At 45.9% G+C, this 26,438-nt stretch overlaps 1 protein-coding gene across 6 annotated transcripts in view; it reads left to right on the forward strand.

The window, feature by feature from the left end:
- The window catches only part of EPS8 (EGFR pathway substrate 8, signaling adaptor), a 192,743-nt gene that overhangs the window by 162,089 nt on the left and 4,216 nt on the right, over positions 1–26,438 (forward strand). For 3 of the 6 annotated variants that reach the window (XM_077267282.1, XM_077267286.1, XM_077267283.1), the window contains 3 exons: positions 7,911–7,934; positions 8,940–9,150; positions 25,313–25,493. In XM_077267282.1, the coding sequence (XP_077123397.1) occupies positions 7,911–7,934; positions 8,940–9,150; positions 25,313–25,493 (416 nt within the window). The remainder of the gene's footprint in view (positions 1–7,910; positions 7,935–8,939; positions 9,151–25,312; positions 25,494–26,438) is intronic. The other 3 variants (XM_077267284.1, XM_077267287.1, XM_077267285.1) reach the window with 1 other exon arrangement.

A 26,438-nucleotide genomic window follows, 5' to 3' on the forward strand; every position in this document is an offset into this window, starting at 1 on the left:
GTCTGTGTATAGTAGATGATTGATCTGTTATCTAGTGGCTATGTACAGTAGATGATTGTGTATAGTAGATGATTGATCTTGTAGCTGGTGTCTGTGTATAGTAGATGATTGATCTTGTAGCTGGTGTCTGTACAGTAGATGTTTGATCTGTTATCTAGTGGCTATGTACAGTAGATGATTGTCTGTGTATAGTAGATGATTGATCTTGTAGCTGGTGTCTGTGTATAGTAGATGATTGATCTTTTATCTAGTGGCTATGTACAGTAGATGATTGTCTGTGTATAGTAGATGAGTGATCTTGTAGCTGGTGTCTGTGTATAGTAGATGTTTGATCTGTTATCTAGTGGCTATGTACAGTAGATGATTGTCTGTGTATAGTAGATGATTGATCTTGTAGCTGTGTCTGTGTATAGTAGATGATTGATCTTTTATCTAGTGGCTATGTACAGTAGATGATTGTCTGTGTATAGTAGATTATTGATCTTGTAGCTGTGTCTGTGTACAGTAGATGTTTGATCTGTTATCTAGTGGCTATGTATAGTAGATGACTGATCTTGTAGCTGGTGTCTGTGTACAGTAGATGTTTGATCTGTTATCTAGTGGCTATGTATAGTAGATGATTGATCTTGTAGCTGGTGTCTGTGTACAGTAGATGTTTGATCTGTTATCTAGTGGCTATGTATAGTAGATGATTGATCTTGTAGCTGGTGTCTGTGTACAGTAGATGTTTGATCTGTTATCTAGTGGCTATGTATAGTAGATGATTGATCTTGTAGCTGGTGTCTGTGTACAGTAGATGTTTGATCTGTTATCTAGTGGCTATGTATAGTAGATGATTGATCTTGTAGCTGGTGTCTGTGTACAGTAGATGTTTGATCTGTTATCTAGTGGCTATGTATAGTAGATGATTGATCTTGTAGCTGGTGTCTGTGTACAGTAGATGTTTGATCTGTTATCTAGTGGCTATGTATAGTAGATGATTGATCTTTTATCTAGTGGCTATGTACAGTAGATGATTGTCTGTGTATAGTAGATGATTGATCTTGTAGCTGGTGTCTGTGTATAGTAGATGATTGATCTGTTATCTAGTGGCTATGTACAGTAGATGATTGTGTATAGTAGATGATTGATCTTGTAGCTGGTGTCTGTGTATAGTAGATGATTGATCTTGTAGCTGGTGTCTGTACAGTAGATGTTTGATCTGTTATCTAGTGGCTATGTACAGTAGATGATTGTCTGTGTATAGTAGATGATTGATCTTGTAGCTGGTGTCTGTGTATAGTAGATGATTGATCTTGTAGCTGGTGTCTGTGTATAGTAGATGTTTGATCTGTTATCTAGTGGCTATGTACAGTAGATGATTGTCTGTGTATAGTAGATGATTGATCTTGTAGCTGTGTCTGTGTATAGTAGATGATTGATCTTTTATCTAGTGGCTATGTACAGTAGATGATTGTCTGTGTATAGTAGATGATTGATCTTGTAGCTGTGTCTGTGTACAGTAGATTTTTGATCTGTTATCTAGTGGCTATGTATAGTAGATGATTGATCTTGTAGCTGGTGTCTGTGTACAGTAGATGTTTGATCTGTTATCTAGTGGCTATGTATAGTAGATGATTGATCTTGTAGCTGGTGTCTGTGTACAGTAGATGTTTGATCTGTTATCTAGTGGCTATGTATAGTAGATGATTGATCTTGTAGCTGGTGTCTGTGTACAGTAGATGTTTGATCTGTTATCTAGTGGCTATGTATAGTAGATGATTGATCTTGTAGCTGGTGTCTGTGTACAGTAGATGTTTGATCTGTTATCTAGTGGCTATGTATAGTAGATGATTGATCTTGTAGCTGGTGTCTGTGTACAGTAGATGTTTGATCTGTTATCTAGTGGCTATGTATAGTAGATGATTGATCTTGTAGCTGGTGTCTGTGTACAGTAGATGTTTGATCTGTTATCTAGTGGCTATGTATAGTAGATGATTGATCTTTTATCTAGTGGCTATGTACAGTAGATGATTGTCTGTGTATAGTAGATGATTGATCTTGTAGGTGTGTCTGTGTACAGTGGATGTTTGATCTGTTATCTAGTGGCTATGTACAGTAGATGATTGTCTGTGTATAGTAGATGATTGATCTTGTAGCTGTGTCTGTGTACAGTAGATGTTTGATCTGTTATCTAGTGGCTATGTACAGTAGATGATTGTCTGTGTATAGTAGATGATTGATCTTGTAGCTGGTGTCTGTGTATAGTAGATGATTGATCTGTTATCTAGTGGCTATGTACAGTAGATGATTGTGTATAGTAGATGATTGATCTTGTAGCTGGTGTCTGTGTATAGTAGATGATTGATCTTGTAGCTGGTGTCTGTACAGTAGATGTTTGATCTGTTATCTAGTGGCTATGTACAGTAGATGATTGTCTGTGTATAGTAGATGATTGATCTTGTAGCTGGTGTCTGTGTATAGTAGATGATTGATCTTTTATCTAGTGGCTATGTACAGTAGATGATTGTCTGTGTATAGTAGATGATTGATCTTGTAGCTGGTGTCTGTGTGTAGTAGATGTTTGATCTGTTATCTAGTGGCTATGTACAGTAGATGATTGTCTGTGTATAGTAGATGATTGATCTTGTAGCTGTGTCTGTGTATAGTAGATGATTGATCTTTTATCTAGTGGCTATGTACAGTAGATGATTGTCTGTGTATAGTAGATGATTGATCTTGTAGCTGTGTCTGTGTACAGTAGATGTTTGATCTGTTATCTAGTGGCTATGTATAGTAGATGATTGATCTTGTAGCTGGTGTCTGTGTACAGTAGATGATTGATCTTGTAGCTGGTGTCTGTACAGTAGATGTTTGATCTGTTATCTAGTGGCTATGTACAGTAGATGATTGTCTGTGTATAGTAGATGATTGATCTTGTAGCTGGTGTCTGTGTATAGTAGATGATTGATCTTTTATCTAGTGGCTATGTACAGTAGATGATTGTCTGTGTATAGTAGATGATTGATCTTGTAGCTGGTGTCTGTGTGTAGTAGATGTTTGATCTGTTATCTAGTGGCTATGTACAGTAGATGATTGTCTGTGTATAGTAGATGATTGATCTTGTAGCTGGTGTCTGTGTGTAGTAGATGTTTGATCTGTTATCTAGTGGCTATGTACAGTAGATGATTGTCTGTGTATAGTAGATGATTGATCTTGTAGCTGTGTCTGTGTATAGTAGATGATTGATCTTTTATCTAGTGGCTATGTACAGTAGATGATTGTCTGTGTATAGTAGATGATTGATCTTGTAGCTGTGTCTGTGTACAGTAGATGTTTGATCTGTTATCTAGTGGCTATGTATAGTAGATGATTGATCTTGTAGCTGGTGTCTGTGTACAGTAGATGTTTGATCTGTTATCTAGTGGCTATGTATAGTAGATGATTGATCTTGTAGCTGGTGTCTGTGTACAGTAGATGTTTGATCTGTTATCTAGTGGCTATGTATAGTAGATGATTGATCTTGTAGCTGGTGTCTGTGTACAGTAGATGTTTGATCTGTTATCTAGTGGCTATGTATAGTAGATGATTGATCTTGTAGCTGGTGTCTGTGTACAGTAGATGTTTGATCTGTTATCCAGTGGCTATGTATAGTAGATGATTGATCTTGTAGCTGGTGTCTGTGTACAGTAGATGTTTGATCTGTTATCTAGTGGCTATGTATAGTAGATGATTGATCTTGTAGCTGGTGTCTGTGTACAGTAGATGTTTGATCTGTTATCTAGTGGCTATGTATAGTAGATGATTGATCTTTTATCTAGTGGCTATGTACAGTAGATGATTGTCTGTGTATAGTAGATGATTGATCTTGTAGCTGGTGTCTGTGTATAGTAGATGTTTGATCTGTTATCTAGTGGCTATGTACAGTAGATGATTGTCTGTGTATAGTAGATGATTGATCTTGTAGCTGGTGTTTGTGTATAGTAGATGATTGATCTTTTATCTAGTGGCTATGTACAGTAGATGATTGTCTGTGTATAGTAGATGATTGATCTTGTAGCTGGTGTCTGTGTATAGTAGATGATTGATCTTTTATCTAGTGGCTATGTATAGTAGATGATTGATCTTGTAGGTGTGTCTGTGTACAGTGGATGTTTGATCTGTTATCTAGTGGCTATGTACAGTAGATGATTGTCTGTGTATAGTAGATGATTGATCTTGTAGCTGTGTCTGTGTACAGTAGATGTTTGATCTGTTATCTAGTGGCTATGTATAGTAGATGATTGATCTTGTAGCTGGTGTCTGTGTACAGTAGATGTTTGATCTGTTATCTAGTGGCTATGTATAGTAGATGATTGATCTTGTAGCTGTGTCTGTGTACAGTAGATGTTTGATCTGTTATCTAGTGGCTATGTATAGTAGATGATTGATCTTGTAGCTGGTGTCTGTGTACAGTAGATGTTTGATCTGTTATCTAGTGGCTATGTACAGTAGATGATTGTCTGTGTATAGTAGATGATTGATCTTGTAGCTGTGTCTGTGTACAGTAGATGTTTGATCTGTTATCTAGTGGCTATGTATAGTAGATGATTGATCTTGTAGCTGGTGTCTGTGTACAGTAGATGTTTGATCTGTTATCTAGTGGCTATGTATAGTAGATGATTGATCTTGTAGCTGTGTCTGTGTACAGTAGATGTTTGATCTGTTATCTAGTGGCTATGTATAGTAGATGATTGATCTTGTAGCTGGTGTCTGTGTACAGTAGATGTTTGATCTGTTATCTAGTGGCTATGTATAGTAGATGATTGATCTTGTAGCTGGTGTCTGTGTACAGTAGATGTTTGATCTGTTATCTAGTGGCTATGTATAGTAGATGATTGATCTTGTAGCTGGTGTCTGTGTACAGTAGATGTTTGATCTGTTATCTAGTGGCTATGTATAGTAGATGATTGATCTTGTAGCTGGTGTCTGTGTACAGTAGATGTTTGATCTGTTATCTAGTGGCTATGTATAGTAGATGATTGATCTTGTAGCTGGTGTCTGTGTACAGTAGATGTTTGATCTGTTATCTAGTGGCTATGTATAGTAGATGATTGATCTTTTATCTAGTGGCTATGTACAGTAGATGATTGTCTGTGTATAGTAGATGATTGATCTTGTAGCTGGTGTCTGTGTATAGTAGATGTTTGATCTGTTATCTAGTGGCTATGTACAGTAGATGATTGTCTGTGTATAGTAGATGATTGATCTTGTAGCTGGTGTTTGTGTATAGTAGATGATTGATCTTTTATCTAGTGGCTATGTACAGTAGATGATTGTCTGTGTATAGTAGATGATTGATCTTGTAGCTGGTGTCTGTGTATAGTAGATGATTGATCTTTTATCTAGTGGCTATGTATAGTAGATGATTGATCTTGTAGCTGGTGTCTGTGTACAGTAGATGTTTGATCTGTTATCTAGTGGCTATGTACAGTAGATGATTGTCTGTGTATAGTAGATGATTGATCTTGTAGCTGTGTCTGTGTACAGTAGATGTTTGATCTGTTATCTAGTGGCTATGTATAGTAGATGATTGATCTTGTAGCTGGTGTCTGTGTACAGTAGATGTTTAATCTGTTATCTAGTGGCTATGTATAGTAGATGATTGATCTTGTAGCTGTGTATGTGTACAGTAGATGATTGATCTTTTATCTAGTGGCTATGTATAGTAGATGATTGATCTTGTAGCTGGTGTCTGTGTACAGTAGATGTTTGATCTGTTATCTAGTGGCTATGTACAGTAGATGATTGTCTGTGTATAGTAGATGATTGATCTTGTAGCTGTGTCTGTGTACAGTAGATGTTTGATCTGTTATCTAGTGGCTATGTATAGTAGATGATTGATCTTGTAGCTGGTGTCTGTGTACAGTAGATGTTTAATCTGTTATCTAGTGGCTATGTATAGTAGATGATTGATCTTGTAGCTGTGTCTGTGTACAGTAGATGTTTGATCTGTTATCTAGTGGCTATGTATAGTAGATGATTGATCTTGTAGCTGGTGTCTGTGTACAGTAGATGTTTGATCTGTTATCTAGTGGCTATGTAAAGTAGATGATTGATCTTGTAGCTGTGTCTGTGTACAGTAGATGTTTGATCTGTTATCTAGTGGCTATGTACAGTAGATGATTGTCTGTGTATAGTAGATCACTGTTTTGATATAGAAGGATTAATGTTTTGCTCCTTCTATATTCTGTTGAGTGTTTACTAGTCTAATATTCGCTTTTAGATCTTTAAAGGTTTCATGTTTGGTCTAATATTTTCTTATCTCATATGCAATGTTCGGAGAACCTGTGTTATGAGTGGTATACTGGAAAGGCATAATTGCTAAAACCAGTCATAACTAATTCCTGCAAAGTGGCGGCTGGGGGAACTTCCAGTGGGAACATCTTCATTTGTCTGTGAATGGTAGAAGAAAACTGCTCACAACCAATGTATTTCTCTTCTCCAAGCGCTCTTGACTGAGAAGTCTTGGCAGCCTAATATGGCCTCACTGGTGATCCCATAGTCTGACTTTGGTCACAGCTCCTCTCTCTCGTTATGTGGTCACCCGTGCTATAGTGAGGAGCCTGTGTCATCTACCTGGGTATTTCAGTCATTGGTGCGGTAACCTCTGGATTTTGCTACCTGTATTCTGCTTGTTACATCTGATTTAGAAGTGACTTTGTTATTCCATACAGTTTCTGAGTATCATAAGTTTTTGATTATCTTCTGCTAATAGCTTTTGATGCCAAAGAAGGAATTTGAGATCTTCAAGGTAGGCTGGCTGTGTTGTGTGGATCACTGGCCCAGGCTACAATGCTTTGCATGCACTTTAGAGAATTGATTTTTCTTGTGATTTCTTGACTTAAACTTCTAATTTCTGTAGAATTGAAGTAAATGTGATGTGAGACATTGAAGTTCCCCAAATGTTCCTTAATATCAGGATCTTCAAATGGTTTTCTGCTCACCAATAGTGAAAAGTCTTCAAATGGGAGAATGTGTGCTGACCAGAATAGTCGAAGAGCTGTAGGAGAGGTCAGCGCAACATAGGGTCTTATCCGAGGAGTATGGCAAGCAATAAAGTCAAAATGACACTCCCCTTTTATGAGTATCTATAAAGCATATAATGAAGCATATCAGCTGCAGCGCATCCACGAGCCAGTAAATGACCAAATGATATCCAGGAGAGAAGAGAGGTTTGTGGCTGATTTCCGCACTTGCTGATCAATGATGAGACGTATATCCCAGATTGTCAAATGGATGGTGGTTCATTCTACACGTTTCAAAGTCCAAAAGACTTCTTCATCAGGAAAGACCACAAGTCTTTCCTGGATGCTGCCCAGAATAGTGAGCGGATTGGTCAGAGCTCACTTGGTGGGAAGAAGCCCATTCTTCACTTGTTAGGAAAGTCTGTAGGGAGAGGAACATCTTTGAGATTGTTCCCAAGTCCTATGTAAGGCACTACAGAGTCATGTACCAGTCAGGGCTGTAAAGCTGTAGAGTTATGAACACTAACATCCTAAAAACCATGTGAGGCCTGTATCTCTTTTTGCTTGTCTTTTTTTAAAACCTCACGTCTCATTGGCAGTACCCAGCCCTACTTAGTGATTCGGTCAACGTAAAGCTTCCGGACTGAACTCCTCTATCCCCATGTCTTCTGCCAGGTCACTAGTCTCTGAGCTCTGTAAGAGTTTTATGGCAAGTTTTACTAAAAACTTGTGGAAGACAGAAAACTTATACCTCCTGGTCAAGGGGGTCTGTCTGCTTGTTTAATTGGCTCCAAGGCTTGGACTAGAGTAGGTTCCCTTCTTCCGTTCATCGCTCTGCCTTGTGTCCCTGCCTTGTTTCTGCTATGTACTGTGTGACTCTGATTGTATACTCTGTATAACTGCAGATTCTCTTTTTACTGGCAGCAATTACTGGGAGAACTGACAGAGGTAACAGGTCGTGTGCTTTCTTCTTCTGTGTGTCCACCTCTGAGTCCACATAATGACCTAATACTATATGGACAAAACTCATCTTACAAATAGATGATTGTAATAAGCATATTCTCTTACGGGAAGTTTATCTATCCAATATGTGACTGATGCAACTTTCAGCAACCGAGGGCCACATTCTGGTTTCCAGTGGGTTTACTTATACCAAGTAGAGGAATAGGTTCTGAAGATGTGCACATTGTAGATTTCAGCAGGAGGTTTTACATATCAGTGAATGAGTTTGACCTCACTTCTCGCATACAGAACATTTACTGAGGACATCACTTGTCAAATCTAGGACATCTACTCAAGACGTCACTTGTCACATTCAGTGTCACGGGTTTATCGCAACAGAGAGGAGCCAGAAGACCACAGCATCTGATTTCTCCTACTCCTGCACTGATTAGATACCCCTGTTCATATTATCTTGTTAGTCTGGTTGGTGTACTACATTACACTACTACTCCCCTTTTCCCTGGGTGTGGAGGGGTACTGACTGAGAGCGGATTCAGGAGCTAATGCAAGGTGCATGGCCCTGGCATCTTCACCATCAGAAGTAATCCAGGGAACAGGGCAAGCTAGGACGCCCCTAGCATTAGAGACAGGAAATGACCCCCTGGTCCCTGGATAACTGAATGTGCAAAGCAGTCATCAAAGCAAAAGGTGGCTACTTTGAAGAACCTAGAATATAAGACATAATTTCAGTTGTTTCACACTTTTTTGTTAAGTATATAATTCCACATGTGTTAATTCATAGTTTTGATGCCTTCAGTGTGAATGTACAATTTTCATAGTCATGAAAATGCAGAAAAATCTTTAAATGAGAAGGTGTCCAAACTTTTGGTCTGTACTGTATGTGTGTATGTAGGTGTGTGTGTGTGTAGATATATATATATATATATATATATATATATATATATATGTATGTATACAATGCATGTGATGTATTTACATTTGTCGTTTTAGAAACAAAAATCTGAATTCGTTGCAAGGAAGGTAGAGCCAAATATAACTGCCCCCAGCCCTCCCCCGACTCCTGTTCCTGCCCCTCCGGGCATCTCCTTGCCTGCATCAAGGTCTTATCTATCAGGAAATCTTGTCAGCCGACAAAGCAGCACGTCCAGTGACAGTGGTGGCAGCGGAGCACGAGACGCCCAAGGAACCAAGCCATGTGACCGTAAGCGGAAAGGTTCCGGGATCCTCTGTGTGTAGGAGTAGAGCAGATGGAATGATGTAGGAGTACACTGGGAAGAAGAGTGCTAAAGTACACTGAATAGAATGGTGCATTGGTACATTGGGTGGGATGGCGCCATGATCCTCTGGGAGTAGACGTAGGGGTAGAGCACTGAACAGAATGATGCATTGATACACTGGGTAGGACGGCACCATGATCCTCTGGGAGTAGACGTAGGGGTAGAGCACTGAACAGAATGATGCATTGATACACTGGGTAGGACGGCACCATGATCCTCTGGGGTAGAGGTAGGAGTATAGCACTGAATAGGATGGGGCAATGGTACATTGGGTGGGACGGCACCATGATCCTCTGGGAGTAGGTGTAGGGGTAGAGCACTGAATAGAATGTTGCATTGGTACATTGGGTGGGACGGCGCCATGATCCTCTGGGAGTAGACGTAGGGGTAGAGCACTGAATAGAATAGTGCATTGGTACATTGGGTGGGACGGCGCCATGATCCTCTGGGAGTAGACGTAGGGGTAGAGCACTGAATAGGATGGTGCATTGATACACTGGGTAGGACGGCACCATGATCCTCTGGGGTAGAGGTAGGAGTATAGCACTGAATAGGATGGGGCAATGGTACACTTGATGGGACTGTGAGATGATACTCTGGGAGTAGATGTAGGGGTAGAGCACTGAATAGAATGGTGCATTGGTACACTTGGTGGGACGGTGCCATGATACTTTGAGAGTCTAGGAGTTTAGCACTGAATGAAATGATGCATTGGTACACTGCGTGGGACTGTGTAGAGGATAGAACACTGAATACACTAGTGTATTTGTACCCTGGGTGGGATGGCACCATGATCCTCTGTGGATAGAGGTAGGGATAAAGCACTGAATAGAATGGTGCATTGGTACACTGGGCAGGACGACACCGTGATCCTCTGGGGGTAGAGGTTGGGGTAGAGCACTAAATAGAATGGCACATTGGTACACTAGGTGGGACAGCACCATGATACTCTAGAGGTAGGGGTAGAGCACTGAATAGGAAGGGGTGTTGATACATTGGGTGGGATGACACCATGACACTCTGGGGGTAGATGTAGGGGTAGAGCACTGAATAGAATGGGGCATTGGTACATTGGAAGGGACTGTAACATGATACTCTAGGAGTAGAGCACGAAGTAGAATGATACATCAGTACACTGGGTAGGACGATGCCATGATATTTTAGGAGTAGGGGTAGAGCATTGAATAGAATGGTGCATTGGTACACTGGGTGGGAGGGCACCATGATCCTCTAGGGGTACAGGTAGTGGATATAACACTGAATAGAATAGTGCATTGGTACACTGGGTGGGAGGGCACCATGATCCTCTAGGGGTAGAGGTAGGGGATATAACACTGAATAGAATAGTGCATTGGTACACTGGGTGGGACTGTGCAGTGATACTCTGGGAGTAGAGCTAGGGGATAGAATGGGGTATTGGTACACTGAGTGGGAGGGCACTATGATCCTCTGGGGGTAGAGAGGTAGGGGTATAGCACTAAATAGAATGGTGCATTGATACACTGGGTGGGACTGGGCTATGATACTCTGGAGGTAGGAGTAGAGCACTGAATAGAATGAAGCATTTGTACACTGGCTAGGACGGCACTATGATACTCTGTGGGTAAAGCACTGAATAGAATGGGGAATTGGTACACTGTATGGGACTGTGACATGATCCTCTAGGGGTAGAAGTAGGGGTAGAGCACTGAACAGAGTGGTGCTTTGGTACACTGGGTGTGAGGGCACCATGATCCTCTAGGGGTAGGAGTAAAGCAATGAATAGAATGGTGCTTTGGTACACTGGGTGGGAGGGCACCACAATTCTCTAGGGTAGAGAGGTAGGGGTAAAGCACTGAATAGAATGGGGCATTGGTACACTGTATGGGACTGTGACGTGATACTCGAGGGGTAGAAATAGGGGTATAGCACAGAACAGAATGGGCATTGGTACACTGCCTGAGATGACGCCATGATCCTCTGTGGGTAGAGTTAGGGGTAAAGCACTGAATAGAATGGTGCATTGGTACACTGGCTGGGAGGGCGCCATGATCCTCTGGTGGGTAGAGGTAGGGATAAGGCACTAATAGAATGGTGCATTGGTACACTGGGTGGTACTGTGCCATGATACACTGGGTGTAGGGGTAGAGCAGTGAATAGAATCGTGCATTGGTACACTGGGTGGTATTGTGCCATGATACTCTGGCGGTAGGGGTAGAGCAGTGAATAGAATAGTGCTTTGGTACACTGGGTGGTACTGTGCCATGATACTCTGGTGGGTAGAGGTAGGGGTAAGGCACGAAATAGTATGGTGTATTGGTACACTGGGTGGTACTGTACCATGATTCTCTGGCGGTAGGGGTAGAGCAGTGAATAGAATGGTGCATTGGTACACTGGGTGGTATTGTGCCATGATTCTCTGGGGGTAGGTGTAGAGCAGTGAATAGAATGGTGCATTGGTACATTGGGTGGTATTGTGCCATGATTCTCTGGGGGTAGGTGTAGAGCAGTGAATAGAATGGTGTATTGGTACACTGGGTGGTACTGTGCCATGATTCTCTGGGAGTAGGGGTAGAGCAGTGAATAGAATGGTGCTTTGGTACACTGGCTGGGAGGGCACCATGATCCTCTGGGAGTAGAGGAAGGGGTAGAGCAGTGAATAGAATGGTGCATTGGTACATTGGGTGGTACTGTGCCATGATTCTCTGGAGGTAGGGGTAGAGCAGTGAATAGAATGGTGTATTGGTACACTGGGTGGTACTGTGCCATGATACTCTGGGAGTAGGGGTAGAGCGGTGAATAGAATGGTGCTTTGGTACACTGGCTGGGATGGCGCCATGATAGTCTGGGAGTAGGGGTAGAGCAGTGAATAGAATGGTGTATTGGTACACTGGGTGGTACTGTGCCATGATACTCTGGAGGTAGGGGTAGAGCAGTGAATAGAATGGTGCTTTGGTACATTGGGTGGTACTGTGCCATGATCCTCTGGAGGTAGGGGTAGAGCTGTGAATAGAATGGTGCTTTGGTACACTGGGTGGTACTGTGCCATGATACTCTGGGGGTAGGTGTAGAGCAGTGAATAGAATGGTGCATTGGTACACTGGGTGGTACTGTGCCATGATCCTCTGGGGGTAGGTGTAGAGCAGTGAATAGAATGGTGCATTGGTACACTGGGTGGTACTGTGCCATGATCCTCTGGAGGTAGGGGTAGAGCAGTGAATAGAATGGTGCATTGGTACACTGTGTGGTACTGTGCCATGATCCTCTGGAGGTAGGGGTAGAGCAGTGAATAGAATGGTGCATTGGTACACTGGGTGGTATTGTGCCATGATCCTCTGGAGGTAGGGGTAGAGCAGTGAATAGAATGGTGCATTGGTACACTGGGTGGTACTGTGCCATGATACTCTGGGGGTAGGTGTAGAGCAGTGAATAGAATGGTGCTTTGGTACACTGGGTGGTACTGTGCCATGATACTCTGGGGGTAGGTGTAGAGCAGTGAATAGAATGGTGCTTTGGTACATTGGGTGGTACTGTGCCATGATACTCTGGAGGTAGGGGTAGAGCAGTGAATAGAATGGTGCATTGGTACACTGGATGGTATTGTGCAATGATAGTCTGGAGGTAGGGGTAGAGCAGTGAATAGAATGGTGCATTGGTACACTGGATGGTATTGTGCAATGATAGTCTGGAGGTAGGGGTAGAGCAGTGAATAGAATGGTGCTTTGGTACACTGGGTGGTATTGTGCCATGATACTCTGGAGGTAGTGGTAGAGCAGTGAATAGAATGGTGCTTTGGTACACTGGCTGGGATGGCGCCATGATAGTCTGGGAGTAGGGGTAGAGCAGTGAATAGAATGGTGCTTTGGTACACTGGGTGGTACTGTGCCATGATAGTCTGGGAGTAGGGGTAGAGCAGTGAATAGAATGGTGCTTTGGTACATTGGGTGGTACTGTGCCATGATACTCTGGAGGTAGGGGTAGAGCAGTGAATAGAATGGTGCATTGGTACACTGGGTGGTATTGTGCCATGATACTCTGGAGGTAGTGGTAGAGCAGTGAATAGAATGGTGCTTTGGTACACTGGCTGGGATGGCGCCATGATAGTCTGGGAGTAGGGGTAGAGCAGTGAATAGAATGGTGCTTTGGTACACTGGGTGGTACTGTGCCATGATAGTCTGGGAGTAGGGGTAGAGCAGTGAATAGAATGGTGCATTGGTACACTGGGTGGTATTGTGCCATGATACTCTGGAGGTAGTGGTAGAGCAGTGAATAGAATGGTGCTTTGGTACACTGGGTGGTACTGTGCCATGATACTCTGGGGGTAGGTGTAGAGCAGTGAATAGAATGGTGCATTGGTACACTGGGTGGTACTGTGCCATGATCCTCTGGGGGTAGGTGTAGAGCAGTGAATAGAATGGTGCATTGGTACACTGGGTGGTACTGTGCCATGATCCTCTGGAGGTAGGGGTAGAGCAGTGAATAGAATGGTGCATTGGTACACTGTGTGGTACTGTGCCATGATCCTCTGGAGGTAGGGGTAGAGCAGTGAATAGAATGGTGCATTGGTACACTGGGTGGTATTGTGCCATGATCCTCTGGAGGTAGGGGTAGAGCAGTGAATAGAATGGTGCATTGGTACACTGGGTGGTACTGTGCCATGATACTCTGGGGGTAGGTGTAGAGCAGTGAATAGAATGGTGCTTTGGTACACTGGGTGGTACTGTGCCATGATACTCTGGGGGTAGGTGTAGAGCAGTGAATAGAATGGTGCTTTGGTACATTGGGTGGTACTGTGCCATGATACTCTGGAGGTAGGGGTAGAGCAGTGAATAGAATGGTGCATTGGTACACTGGATGGTATTGTGCAATGATAGTCTGGAGGTAGGGGTAGAGCAGTGAATAGAATGGTGCTTTGGTACACTGGGTGGTATTGTGCCATGATACTCTGGAGGTAGTGGTAGAGCAGTGAATAGAATGGTGCTTTGGTACACTGGCTGGGATGGCGCCATGATAGTCTGGGAGTAGGGGTAGAGCAGTGAATAGAATGGTGCTTTGGTACACTGGGTGGTACTGTGCCATGATAGTCTGGGAGTAGGGGTAGAGCAGTGAATAGAATGGTGCTTTGGTACATTGGGTGGTACTGTGCCATGATACTCTGGAGGTAGGGGTAGAGCAGTGAATAGAATGGTGCATTGGTACACTGGGTGGTATTGTGCCATGATACTCTGGAGGTAGTGGTAGAGCAGTGAATAGAATGGTGCTTTGGTACACTGGCTGGGATGGCGCCATGATAGTCTGGGAGTAGGGGTAGAGCAGTGAATAGAATGGTGCTTTGGTACACTGGGTGGTACTGTGCCATGATAGTCTGGGAGTAGGGGTAGAGCAGTGAATAGAATGGTGCATTGGTACACTGGGTGGTATTGTGCCATGATACTCTGGAGGTAGTGGTAGAGCAGTGAATAGAATGGTGCTTTGGTACACTGGGTGGTACTGTGCCATGATAGTCTGGGAGTAGGGGTAGAGCAGTGAATAGAATGGTGCTTTGGTACACTGGGTGGTACTGTGCCATGATAGTCTGGGAGTAGGGGTAGAGCAGTGAATAGAATGGTGCTTTGGTACACTGGGTGAGACTGTGCCATGATCCTCTGGGGGTAGGGGTAGAGCAGTGAATAGAATGGTGCTTTGGTACACTGGGTGGGGCCGTGCCAGGATTCTCTAAGTGTAGGAGTAGAGTAGATGGAACGATATCAGTTCTCTGAATGGAGGGGTGTAGTACCTATGTGGGAGCACGGAGGAGGATCCTCAGTGAAGTATATGGATGAATGGTAGAATTTGAGGATTTTGGCATATCTGAATTATTGTCTTGTTCCTGATTCAGGTCTCGGGTTTTTTTATGTTCAGTTTCTATGCAAAATGAAATGAATGGCAGTGCTGCAGGATGTGTGAACTGTACTATCCCAGCTCAGACACGACAGATGTTGCATTTATTTCAGCTGCCATAAAGTGTCAACCAGTATGGCCATCCACATAGTGACAGTAGAGGAAGGGTGTGACTCCAATATGACTACCCCCATACAGACACTACGAGAAGGGTGTGACTCCAATATGACTACCCCCCCATACAGACACTACGAGAAGGGTGTGACTCCAATATGACTACCCCCATACAGACACTACGAGAAGGGTGTGACTCCAATATGACTACCCCCCATACAGACACTACGAGAAGGGTGTGACTCCAATATGACTACCCCCCATACAGACACTACGAGAAGGGTGTGACTCCAATATGACTACCCCCATACAGACACTACGAGAAGGGTGTGACTCCAATATGACTACCCCCCATACAGACACTACGAGAAGGGTGTGACTCCAATATGACTACCCCCCATACAGACACTACGGGAAGGGTGTGACTCCAATATGACTACCCCCATACAGACACTACGAGAAGGGTGTGACTCCAATATGACTACCCCCATACAGACAGTACGGGAAGGGTGTGACTCCAATATGACTACCCTCATACAGACACTACGGGAAGGGTGTGACTCCAATATGACTACCCCCATACAGACACTACGGGAAGGGTGTGACTCCAATATGACTACCCCCATACAGACACTACGGGAAGGGTGTGACTCCAATATGACTACCCTCATACAGATACTATGAGAAGGGTGTGACTCCAATATGACTACCCCCATACAGACAGTACGAGAAGGGTGTGACTCCAATATGACTACCCTCATACAGATACTATGAGAAGGGTGTGACTCCAATATGACTACCCCCATACAGACACTACGAGAAGGGTGTGACTCCAATATGACTACCCCCATACAGACACTACGGGAAGGGTGTGACTCCAATATGACTACCCCCATACAGACACTACGAGAAGGGTGTGACTCCAATATGACTACCCCCATACAGATACTATGAGAAGGGTGTGACTCCAATATCACTACCCCCACACAGACACTACGGGAAGGGTGTGACTCCAATATGACTACCCCCATACAGACACTACGGGAAGGGTGTGACTCCAATATGACTACCCCCATACAGACACTACGGGAAGGGTGTGACTCCAATATGACTACCCTCATACAGATACTATGAGAAGGGTGTGACTCCAATATCACTACCCCCACACAGACACTACGGGAAGGGTGTGACTCCAATATGACTACCCCCATACAGACAGTAGAGGAAGGGTGTGACTCCAATATGACTATCCCCCATACAGACACTACGAGAAGGGTGTGACTCCAATATGACTACCCCCATACAGACACTACGGGAAGGGTGTGACTCCAATATGACTACCCCCCCATACAGACACTACGGGAAGGGTGTGACTCCAATATGACTACCCCCATACAGACAGTAGAGGAAGGGTGTGACTCCAATATGACTACCCTCATACAGACACTACGAGAAGGGTGTGACTCCAATATGACTATCCCCCATACAGACACTACGAGAAGGGTGTGACTCCAATATGACTACCCCCATACAGACACTACGGGAAGGGTGTGACTCCAATATGACTACCCCCCCATACAGACACTACGGGAAGGGTGTGACTCCAATATGACTACCCCCATACAGACAGTAGAGGAAGGGTGTGACTCCAATATGACTACCCTCATACAGACACTACGAGAAGGGTGTGACTCCAATATGACTATCCCCCATACAGACACTACGAGAAGGGTGTGACTCCAATATGACTACCCCCATACAGACACTACGAGAAGGGTGTGACTCCAATATGACTACCCCCATACAGACACTACGGGAAGGGTGTGACTCCAATATGACTACCCCCATACAGACACTACGGGAAGGGTGTGACTCCAATATAACTACCCCCCATACAGACACTACGGGAAGGGTGTGACTCCAATATGACTACCCTCATACAGATACTATGAGAAGGGTGTGACTCCAATATGACTACCCCCATACAGACACTACGAGAAGGGTGTGACTCCAATATGACTACCCCCATACAGACACTACGGGAAGGGTGTGACTCCAATATGACTACCCTCATACAGATACTATGAGAAGGGTGTGACTCCAATATGACTACCCCCATACAGACACTACGAGAAGGGTGTGACTCCAATATGACTACCCCCATACAGACACTACGGGAAGGGTGTGACTCCAATATGACTACCCCCATACAGACACTACGAGAAGGGTGTGACTCCAATATGACTACCCCCATACAGACACTACGAGAAGGGTGTGACTCCAATATGACTACCCTCATACAGATACTATGAGAAGGGTGTGACTCCAATATCACTACCCCCACACAGACACTACGGGAAGGGTGTGACTCCAATATGACTACCCCCATACAGACAGTAGAGGAAGGGTGTGACTCCAATATGACTATCCCCCATACAGACACTACGAGAAGGGTGTGACTCCAATATGACTACCCCCATACAGATACTATTAGAAGGGTGTGACTCCAATATGACTATCCCCCATACAGACACTACGAGAAGGGTGTGACTCCAATATGACTACCCCCATACAGATACTATTAGAAGGGTGTGACTCCAATATGACTATCCCCCATACAGACACTACGAGAAGGGTGTGACTCCAATATGACTACCCCCATACAGACACTACGAGAAGGGTGTGACTCCAATATGACTACCCCCATACAGATACTATTAGAAGGGTGTGACTCCAATATGACTATCCCCCATACAGACACTACGAGAAGGGTGTGACTCCAATATGACTACCCCCATACAGACACTACGAGAAGGGTGTGACTCCAATATGACTACCCCCATACAGACACTACGGGAAGGGTGTGACTCCAATATGACTACCCTCATACAGATACTATGAGAAGGTTGTGACTCCAATATGACTACCCCCCATACAGACACTACGGGAAGGGTGTGACTCCAATATGACTACCCCCATACAGACACTACGGTAAGGGTGTGACTCCAATATAACTACCCCCCATACAGACACTACGGGAAGGGTGTGACTCCAATATGACTACCCTCATACAGACACTACGGGAAGGGTGTGACTCCAATATGACTACCCCCATACAGACACTACGGGAAGGGTGTGACTCCAATATGACTACCCCCATACAGACACTACGGGAAGGGTGTGATTCCAATATGACTACCCCCATACAGACAGTAGAGGAAGGGTGTGACTCCAATATGACTACCCCCATACAGATACTACGAGAAGGGTGTGACTCCAATATGACTACCCCCATACAGACAGTAGAGGAAGGGTGTTACTCCAATATGACTACCCCCATACAGACACTACGGGAAGGGTGTGACTCCAATATGACTACCCCCATACAGACACTACGGGAAGGGTGTGACTCCAATATGACTACCCCCATACAGACACTACGGGAAGGGTGTGACTCCAATATGACTACCCCCATACAGACACTACGGGAAGGGTGTGACTCCAATATGACTACCCCCATACAGACACTACGGGAAGGGTGTGACTCCAATATGACTACCCCCATACAGACACTACGGGAAGGGTGTGACTCCAATATGACTACCCCCCATACAGACACTACGGGAAGGGTGTGACTCCAATATGACTACCCCCATACAGACACTACGGGAAGGGTGTGACTCCAATATGACTACCCCCCATACAGACACTACGGGAAGGGTGTGACTCCAATATGACTACCCCCATACAGACACTACGGGAAGGGTGTGACTCCAATATGACTACCCCCATACAGACACTACGAGAAGGGTGTGACTCCAATATGACTACCCCCATACAGACACTACGGGAAGGGTGTGACTCCAATATGACTACCCCCCATACAGACACTACGAGAAGGGTGTGACTCCAATATGACTACCCCCATACAGACACTACGGGAAGGGTGTGACTCCAATATGACTACCCCCATACAGATACTATGAGAAGGGTGTGACTCCAATATCACTACCCCCATACAGATACTACGAGAAGGGTGTGACTCCAATATGACTACCCCCCATACAGACACTACGGGAAGGGTGTGACTCCAATATGACTACCCCCATACAGATACTACGAGAAGGGTGTGACTCCAATATGACTACCCCCCATACAGACACTACGGGAAGGGTGTGACTCCAATATGACTACCTCCCCATACAGACACTACGGGAAGGGTGTGACTCCAATATGACTACCCCCCATACAGATACTACGGGAAGGGTGTGACTCCAATATGACTACCCCCCCATACAGACACTACGGGAAGGGTATGACTCCAATATGACTACCCCCCATACAGACACTACGGGAAGGGTGTGACTCCAATATGACTACCCCCATACAGATACTACGGGAAGGGTGTGACTCCAATATGACTACCCTCATACAGACAGTACGGGAAGGGTGTGACTCCAATATGACTACTCCCATACAGACACTACGGGAAGGGTGTGACTCCAATATGACTACCCCCATACAGACACTACGGGAAGGGTGTGACTCCAATATGACTACCCCCATACAGACACTACGGGAAGGGTGTGACTCCAATATGACTACCCCCCATACAGATACTATTAGAAGGGTGTGACTCCAATATGACTACCCCCCCTACAGACAGTACGGGAAGGGTGTGACTCCAATATGACTACCCCCCATACAGACACTACGGGAAGGGTGTGACTCCAATATGACTACCCTCATACAGATACTATGAGAAGGGTGTGACTCCAATATGACTACCCTCATACAGACACTACGGGAAGGGTGTGATTCCAATATGACTACCCCCCCTACAGACAGTGCGGGAAGGGTGTGACTCCAATATGACTACACCCCATACAGACACTACGGGAAGGGTGTGACTCCAATATGACTACCCTCATACAGATACTATGAGAAGGGTGTGACTCCAATATGACTACCCTCATACAGACACTACGGGAAGGGTGTGACTCCAATATGACTACCCCCCATACAGACACTACGAGAAGGGTGTGACTCCAATATGACTACCCTCATACAGATACTATGAGAAGGGTGTGACTCCAATATGACTACCCCCATACAGATACTACGGGAAGGGTGTGACTCCAATATGACTACCCTCATACAGACACTACGGGAAGGGTGTGACTCCAATATGACTACCCCCCATACAGACACTACGAGAAGGGTGTGACTCCAATATGACTACCCCCCATACAGACACTACGGGAAGGGTGTGACTCCAGTATGACTACCCCCCATACAGACACTACGGGAAGGGTGTGACTCCAGTATGACTACCCCCCATACAGACACTACGGGAAGGGTGTGATTCCAATATGACTACCCCCCATACAGACAGTACGGGAAGGGTGTGACTCCAATATGACTACCCCCATACAGATACTACGGGAAGGGTGTGACTCCAATATGACTACCCCCCATACAGACACTACGAGAAGGGTGTGACTCCAATATGACTACCCCCCCATACAGACACTACGGGAAGGGTGTGACTCCAATATGACTACCCCCATACAGACACTACGGGAAGGGTGTGACTCCAATATGACTACCCCCATACAGACACTACGGGAAGGGTGTGATTCCAATATGACTACCCCCCATACAGACAGTACGGGAAGGGTGTGACTCCAATATGACTACCCCCATACAGATACTACGGGAAGGGTGTGACTCCAATATGACTACCCCCCATACAGACAGTACGGGAAGGGTGTGACTCCAATATGACTACCCCCCATACAGACACTACGGGAAGGGTGTGACTCCAATATGACTACCCCCATACAGACACTACGGGAAGGGTGTGACTCCAATATGACTACCCCCCATACAGACACTACGGGAAGGGTGTGACTCCAATATGACTACCCTCATACAGATACTATGAGAAGGGTGTGACTCCAATATGACTACCCCCCCATACAGACACTATGGGGAGGGTGTGACTCCAATATGACTACCCCCCCATACAGACACTACAGGAAGGGTGTGACTCCAATATGACTACCCCCATACAGATACTACGGGAAGGGTGTGACTCCAATATGACTACCCCCATACAGACACTACGGGAAGGGTGTGACTCCAATATGACTACCCCCATACAGACACTACGGGAAGGGTGTGACTCCAATATGACTACCCCCATACAGATACTACGAGAAGGGTGTGACTCCAATATGACTACCCCCATACAGACACTACGGGAAGGGTGTGACTCCAATATGACTACCCCCCATACAGACACTACGGGAAGGGTGTGTCACTGATAGAGCCAACTCATACAGACATTATGAGAAGGATGTGCAATTAATATGAACGCCCCCATATAGACATAACGGGGAGGGTGTGCCCCCAATACAGCCGACTCATACAGACACTACGGGAAGGGTGTGACTCTTATATGACTACCCTCTATACTGACACTACGAGAAAGACGTGCCTCAAATATGACTACCCTCATACAGATTTCAAGGAAAGGGTGTGCCACCAAAATGACTACCTCTATGCAGACACTACAGGAAGGATGTGCCATCGATATGACCGCCCACATACAGACACTATGGGAAGGGTGTGACTCCAATATGACCGCCCCCGTACAGACTCTACCGGAAGGTTGTGACTCCAATATGACCGCCCACCCATACAGATACTACGGGAAGGGTGTACCTCCAATATGACTGCCCCCATACAGACACTACAGGAAGGGTGTGACTTCAATATGACCACCCCACATATAGACATTACAGGAAAAGTGTACCTCCAATATGAACACCCCATCCATACATTACAGGAAGGTTGTGCCTCCAATATGACTGCCCCCCTACAGACACTACTGGAAAGGGGTGCCAGCATGAATGCCCCATATAGATAATAAACATCAATTCCAGTCTGCGCTCACTCTGTGGTGCTCATGTCTAGGATTGGCGTCTCAATGCAAATAACATAAAAAGACCGGCACTCACTTGTAAATTTTCAGAATTTCTAGATTTTTATTCCGTGCTCTTCAAAAAACAAATGTGTTACGCATTTTGTCTTGAGCACATGCCTTTTTCAAACGGAGTCTCTGAGAGTCTGAAAAAGGCATGTGTAAAACCCCAAATCTCTAACATGTTGGTTTTTGAAGAGCACGGAACAAAAATCTAGAAATTCTGAAAATTTACAAATGAGTGCCGGTCTTATTTTATTTTCCCCCATACAGACCATACAGGAAGGGTGTGCCTCCAATGTGGCTGCCCCATACAGACCATACAGGAAGGTTGTGCCTCCAATGTGGCTGCCCCATACAGACCATACAGGAAGGGTGTGCCTCCAATGTGGCTGCCCCATACAGACCATACAGGAAGGTTGTGCCTCCAATGTGGCTGCCCCATACAGACCATACAGGAAGGGTGTGCCTCCAATGTGGCCACATCATACAGACCACACAGGAAGGGTGTGCCTCCAATGTGGTCGCCCCATACAGACCATACAGGAAGGGTGTGCCTTCAATGTGGCCGCCTTATACAGACCATACAGGAAGGGTGTGCCTCCAATGTGGCTGCCCCATACAGACCATACAGGAAGGTTGTGCCTTCAATGTGGCCTCCTTATACAGACCATACAGGAAGGGTGTGCCTCCAATGTGGCCGCCCCATACAGACCATACAGGAAGGGTGTGCCTTCAATGTGGCCGCCTTATACAGACCATACAGGAAGGGTGTGCCTCCAATGTGGCCGCCTCATACAGACCATACAGGAAGGGTGTGCCTCCAATGTGGCCGCCTCATACAGACCATACAGGAAGGGTGTGCCTCCAATGTGGCCGCCTCATACAGACCATACAGGAAGGGTGTGCCTCCAATGTGGCCGCCTCGTTCAGACCATACAGGAAGGGTGTGCCTCCAATGTGGCTGCCTCATACAGACCATACAGGAAGGGTGTGCCTCCAATGTGGCCGCCTCATACAGACCATACAGGAAGGGTGTGCCTCCAATGTGGCCGCCTCATACAGACCATACAGGAAGGGTGTGCCTCCAATGTGGCTGCCCCATACAGGCCATACAGGAATGGTGTGCCTTCAATGTGGCCGCCCCATACAGGAAGGGTGTGCCTCCAGTGTGGCCGCCCAATATAGACAATACAGGATGGGTGTGCCTCCAATGTGGCCACCTCATACAGGCAGGGTGTGCCTTCAATGTGACCGCCTCATACAGACCATACAGGAAGGGTGTGCCTTCAATGTGGCCACCCAATACAGATCATACAGGAAGGGTGTGCCTCCAATGTGGCCGCCTCATACAGTCCATACAGGAAGGGTGTGCCTCCAATGTGGCCACCTCATACAGGAAGGGTGTGCTTCCAATGTGGCTGCACTATACAGACCATACAGGAAGGGTGTGCCTCAAAGGTGGCCGCCTCATACAGACCATACAGGAAGGGTGTGCCTCCAATGTTGCTGCCCCATGTAGACCATACAGGATGGGTGTGCCTCCTATGTGGTTGCTCCATACACAAAAGGTGTGCCTCCAATGTGGCCGCCCCATACAGACCATACAGGAATGGTGTGCCTCCAATGTGGCCACCCAATACAGATCATACAGGAAGGGTGTGCCTCCAATGTGGCCGTCTCATACAGACCATACAGGAAGGGTGTGCCTCCAATGTTGCTGCCCCATGTAGACCATACAGGATGGGTGTGCCTCCTATGTGGTTGCTCCATACACGAAAGGTGTGCCTCCAATGTGGCCACCTCATACAGACCATACAGGATGGGTGTGCCTCCAATGTGGCCACCCAATACAGATCATACAGGAATGGTGTGCCTCCAATGTGGCCACCTCATACAGACCATACAGGAAGGGTGTGCCTCCTATGTGGCTGCCCCATACAGGAAGGATGTGCCTCCAATGTTGCTGCCCCATACTGACCATATAGCAAGGCTGTGCCTCCAATGTGGTCACCCCATACAGACCATACTGGAAAGGTGTTCCTCCAATATGGCCACCCATACAGGAAGGGTGTGCCTCCAATATGGCCACCTCATACAGAACATACAGGATGGGTGTGCCTCAAATATGGCTGCCTCATACATACCATACTGGAAGAGTGTGCCTCCAATATGGCCACCACATTCAGACACTAGAGGAATGGGTGTTCCTACAATATGGCTCAAGTAAATAAGGCAGCACACTGCAGCGCTGAAACATGCAAACATGAAACATGAAAACTGAACTGCATTACTGCACTAGAAATATGAAAAATGAGAGCGTTTAGCGCATAAAAATGGCCAATTTTATGTGTACCTGGTAGCCACTTTAGGGCATCTCTCGTATACCAGGTCCTACGGTTTCCTTTCCTCGCTGAGAATATAAGAGAGTATTCTCAGCGAGGAAAGGAAACCGTAGGACTTGGTATACGAGAGATGCCCTAAAGTGGCTACCAGGTACACATAAAATTGGCCATTTTTATGCGCTAAACGCTCTCATTTTTCATATTTCTAGTGCAGTAATGCAGTTCAGTTTTCATGTTTGCATGTTTCAGCGCTGCAGTGTGCTGCCTTATTTACTTGACTGTATATGAGTTGGTGACTCTAGGTTCAGCACCTGTTCACACTTAGTCTATGTTTGGATGTGACGGTCAGTTTTTTGAAACCTACAATATGCCTGACCCATGTAGACAATTCAGGCAGGCAGGATCCAGTTCCAATTTTCTGATATTTGTAGCTCACTCCTTGTAACTAAGCCACCTCCTTCCATCAGTTTAAGACCTTTTTAATTAGAGCTGGATCCTGCCTACCTGAATTGTCTGCATGGGTCAGCCATATCAAAAGTACACCCTTTACATTTGCAGCCTTTCAGCCCGGAAGAGGGAGATAAGGTTTAGGATTCCAACAAATGGGTACACCTTGTCGCTGGCTGTTGGGCTATTACGAATTGGCCAATTTGTGTGCTACGTAGCTTTTTTTTTTTTGTGCAAGTGGTGGTCCACCCTTTATATGTTAGCGCCATATTGGCTCTTCCTGTAGATCTAATGGCAGAGATGTTTTGTGATCCATACTGTCTTCTTCTCCAGGGAGGAAATCTCAGATGGAAGAAGTTCAGGATGAATTAGTTCATCGACTGACAATTGGGCGCAATGCTGCGCAAAAAAGATTCACTATCCCCCGGCAAAATGCGCCAGTGGCCAACGTGTCCTATAGCTCGTCAGCTGAGGAGGTTAAGACATGGCTGCTTGCAAAGGGATTTACTTCCACGTACGTCCCTTAGGGTGATGAGTCTTCTCTTTTTGGGGGAGCAGCTGCGCAGGATGAATGTGGTCGGGAGCGCAGTTATGCCAGATGGACAGGGGCTCAGCTACACCAGGCAGATGGGGACAGGGCAATCAGCTGCTTTGAGAGGATGGGCTTCCAGGGTGCAGCTGCTCCGGGAGGATGGGATTGGGGGTGCATCTGCTCCAGGAGGATGGGATCAGGGGTGCATCTGCTCCGGGAGGATGGGATCAGGGGTGCAGTTGCTTCGGGAGAATGGGATCGGGGGTGCAGCTGCTCCAGGAGGATGGAATCAGGTGTGCCGCTTCTCTGGGAGGATGGAATCGGGTGTGCCGCTTCTCTGGGAGGATGGAATCGGGGGTGCAGCTTTTCTGGGAAGATGGGATCGGAGGTGCAGTTTCTCTGGGAGGATGGAATCAGGTGTGCCGCTTCTCTGGGAGGATGGAATCGGGGGTGCCGCTTCTCTGGGAGGATGGAATAGGGGGTGCAGCTTTTCTGGGAGGATGTGCTCGGGGTTGTAGCTGGTCTGGGAGGATGGGCTCGGGATTGTAGCTGCTGTGGGAGGATGGGCTCGGGGGTATAGCTACTCTGGGAGGATGGGCTCGGGGGCGCAGCTGCTCTGGGAGAACTGGCCTGGGGTTGTAGCTGCTCTGGGCGGATGAGCTCGGGGTTGTAGCTGCTCTGAAATGATGGGCTTGGGGTTGTAGCTGCTCTGGATGGGCTCGGGGTTGTAGCTGCTCTGGTAGGATGGGCTCGGGGTTGTAGATGCTCTGGGAGGATGGGCTCGGGGTTGTAGCTGTTCTGGGAGGATGGGCTCGGGGTTGTAGCTGCTCTGGGAGGATGGGCTCGGGGTTGTAGATGCTCTGGGAGGATGGGCTCGGGGTTGTAGCTGCTCTGGGAGGATGGGCTCGGGGTTGTAGCTGCTCTGGG

This window comes from Ranitomeya variabilis, chromosome 5 (assembly GCF_051348905.1).
Source record: "Ranitomeya variabilis isolate aRanVar5 chromosome 5, aRanVar5.hap1, whole genome shotgun sequence".
NCBI classification, from domain to species: domain Eukaryota; kingdom Metazoa; phylum Chordata; class Amphibia; order Anura; family Dendrobatidae; genus Ranitomeya; species Ranitomeya variabilis.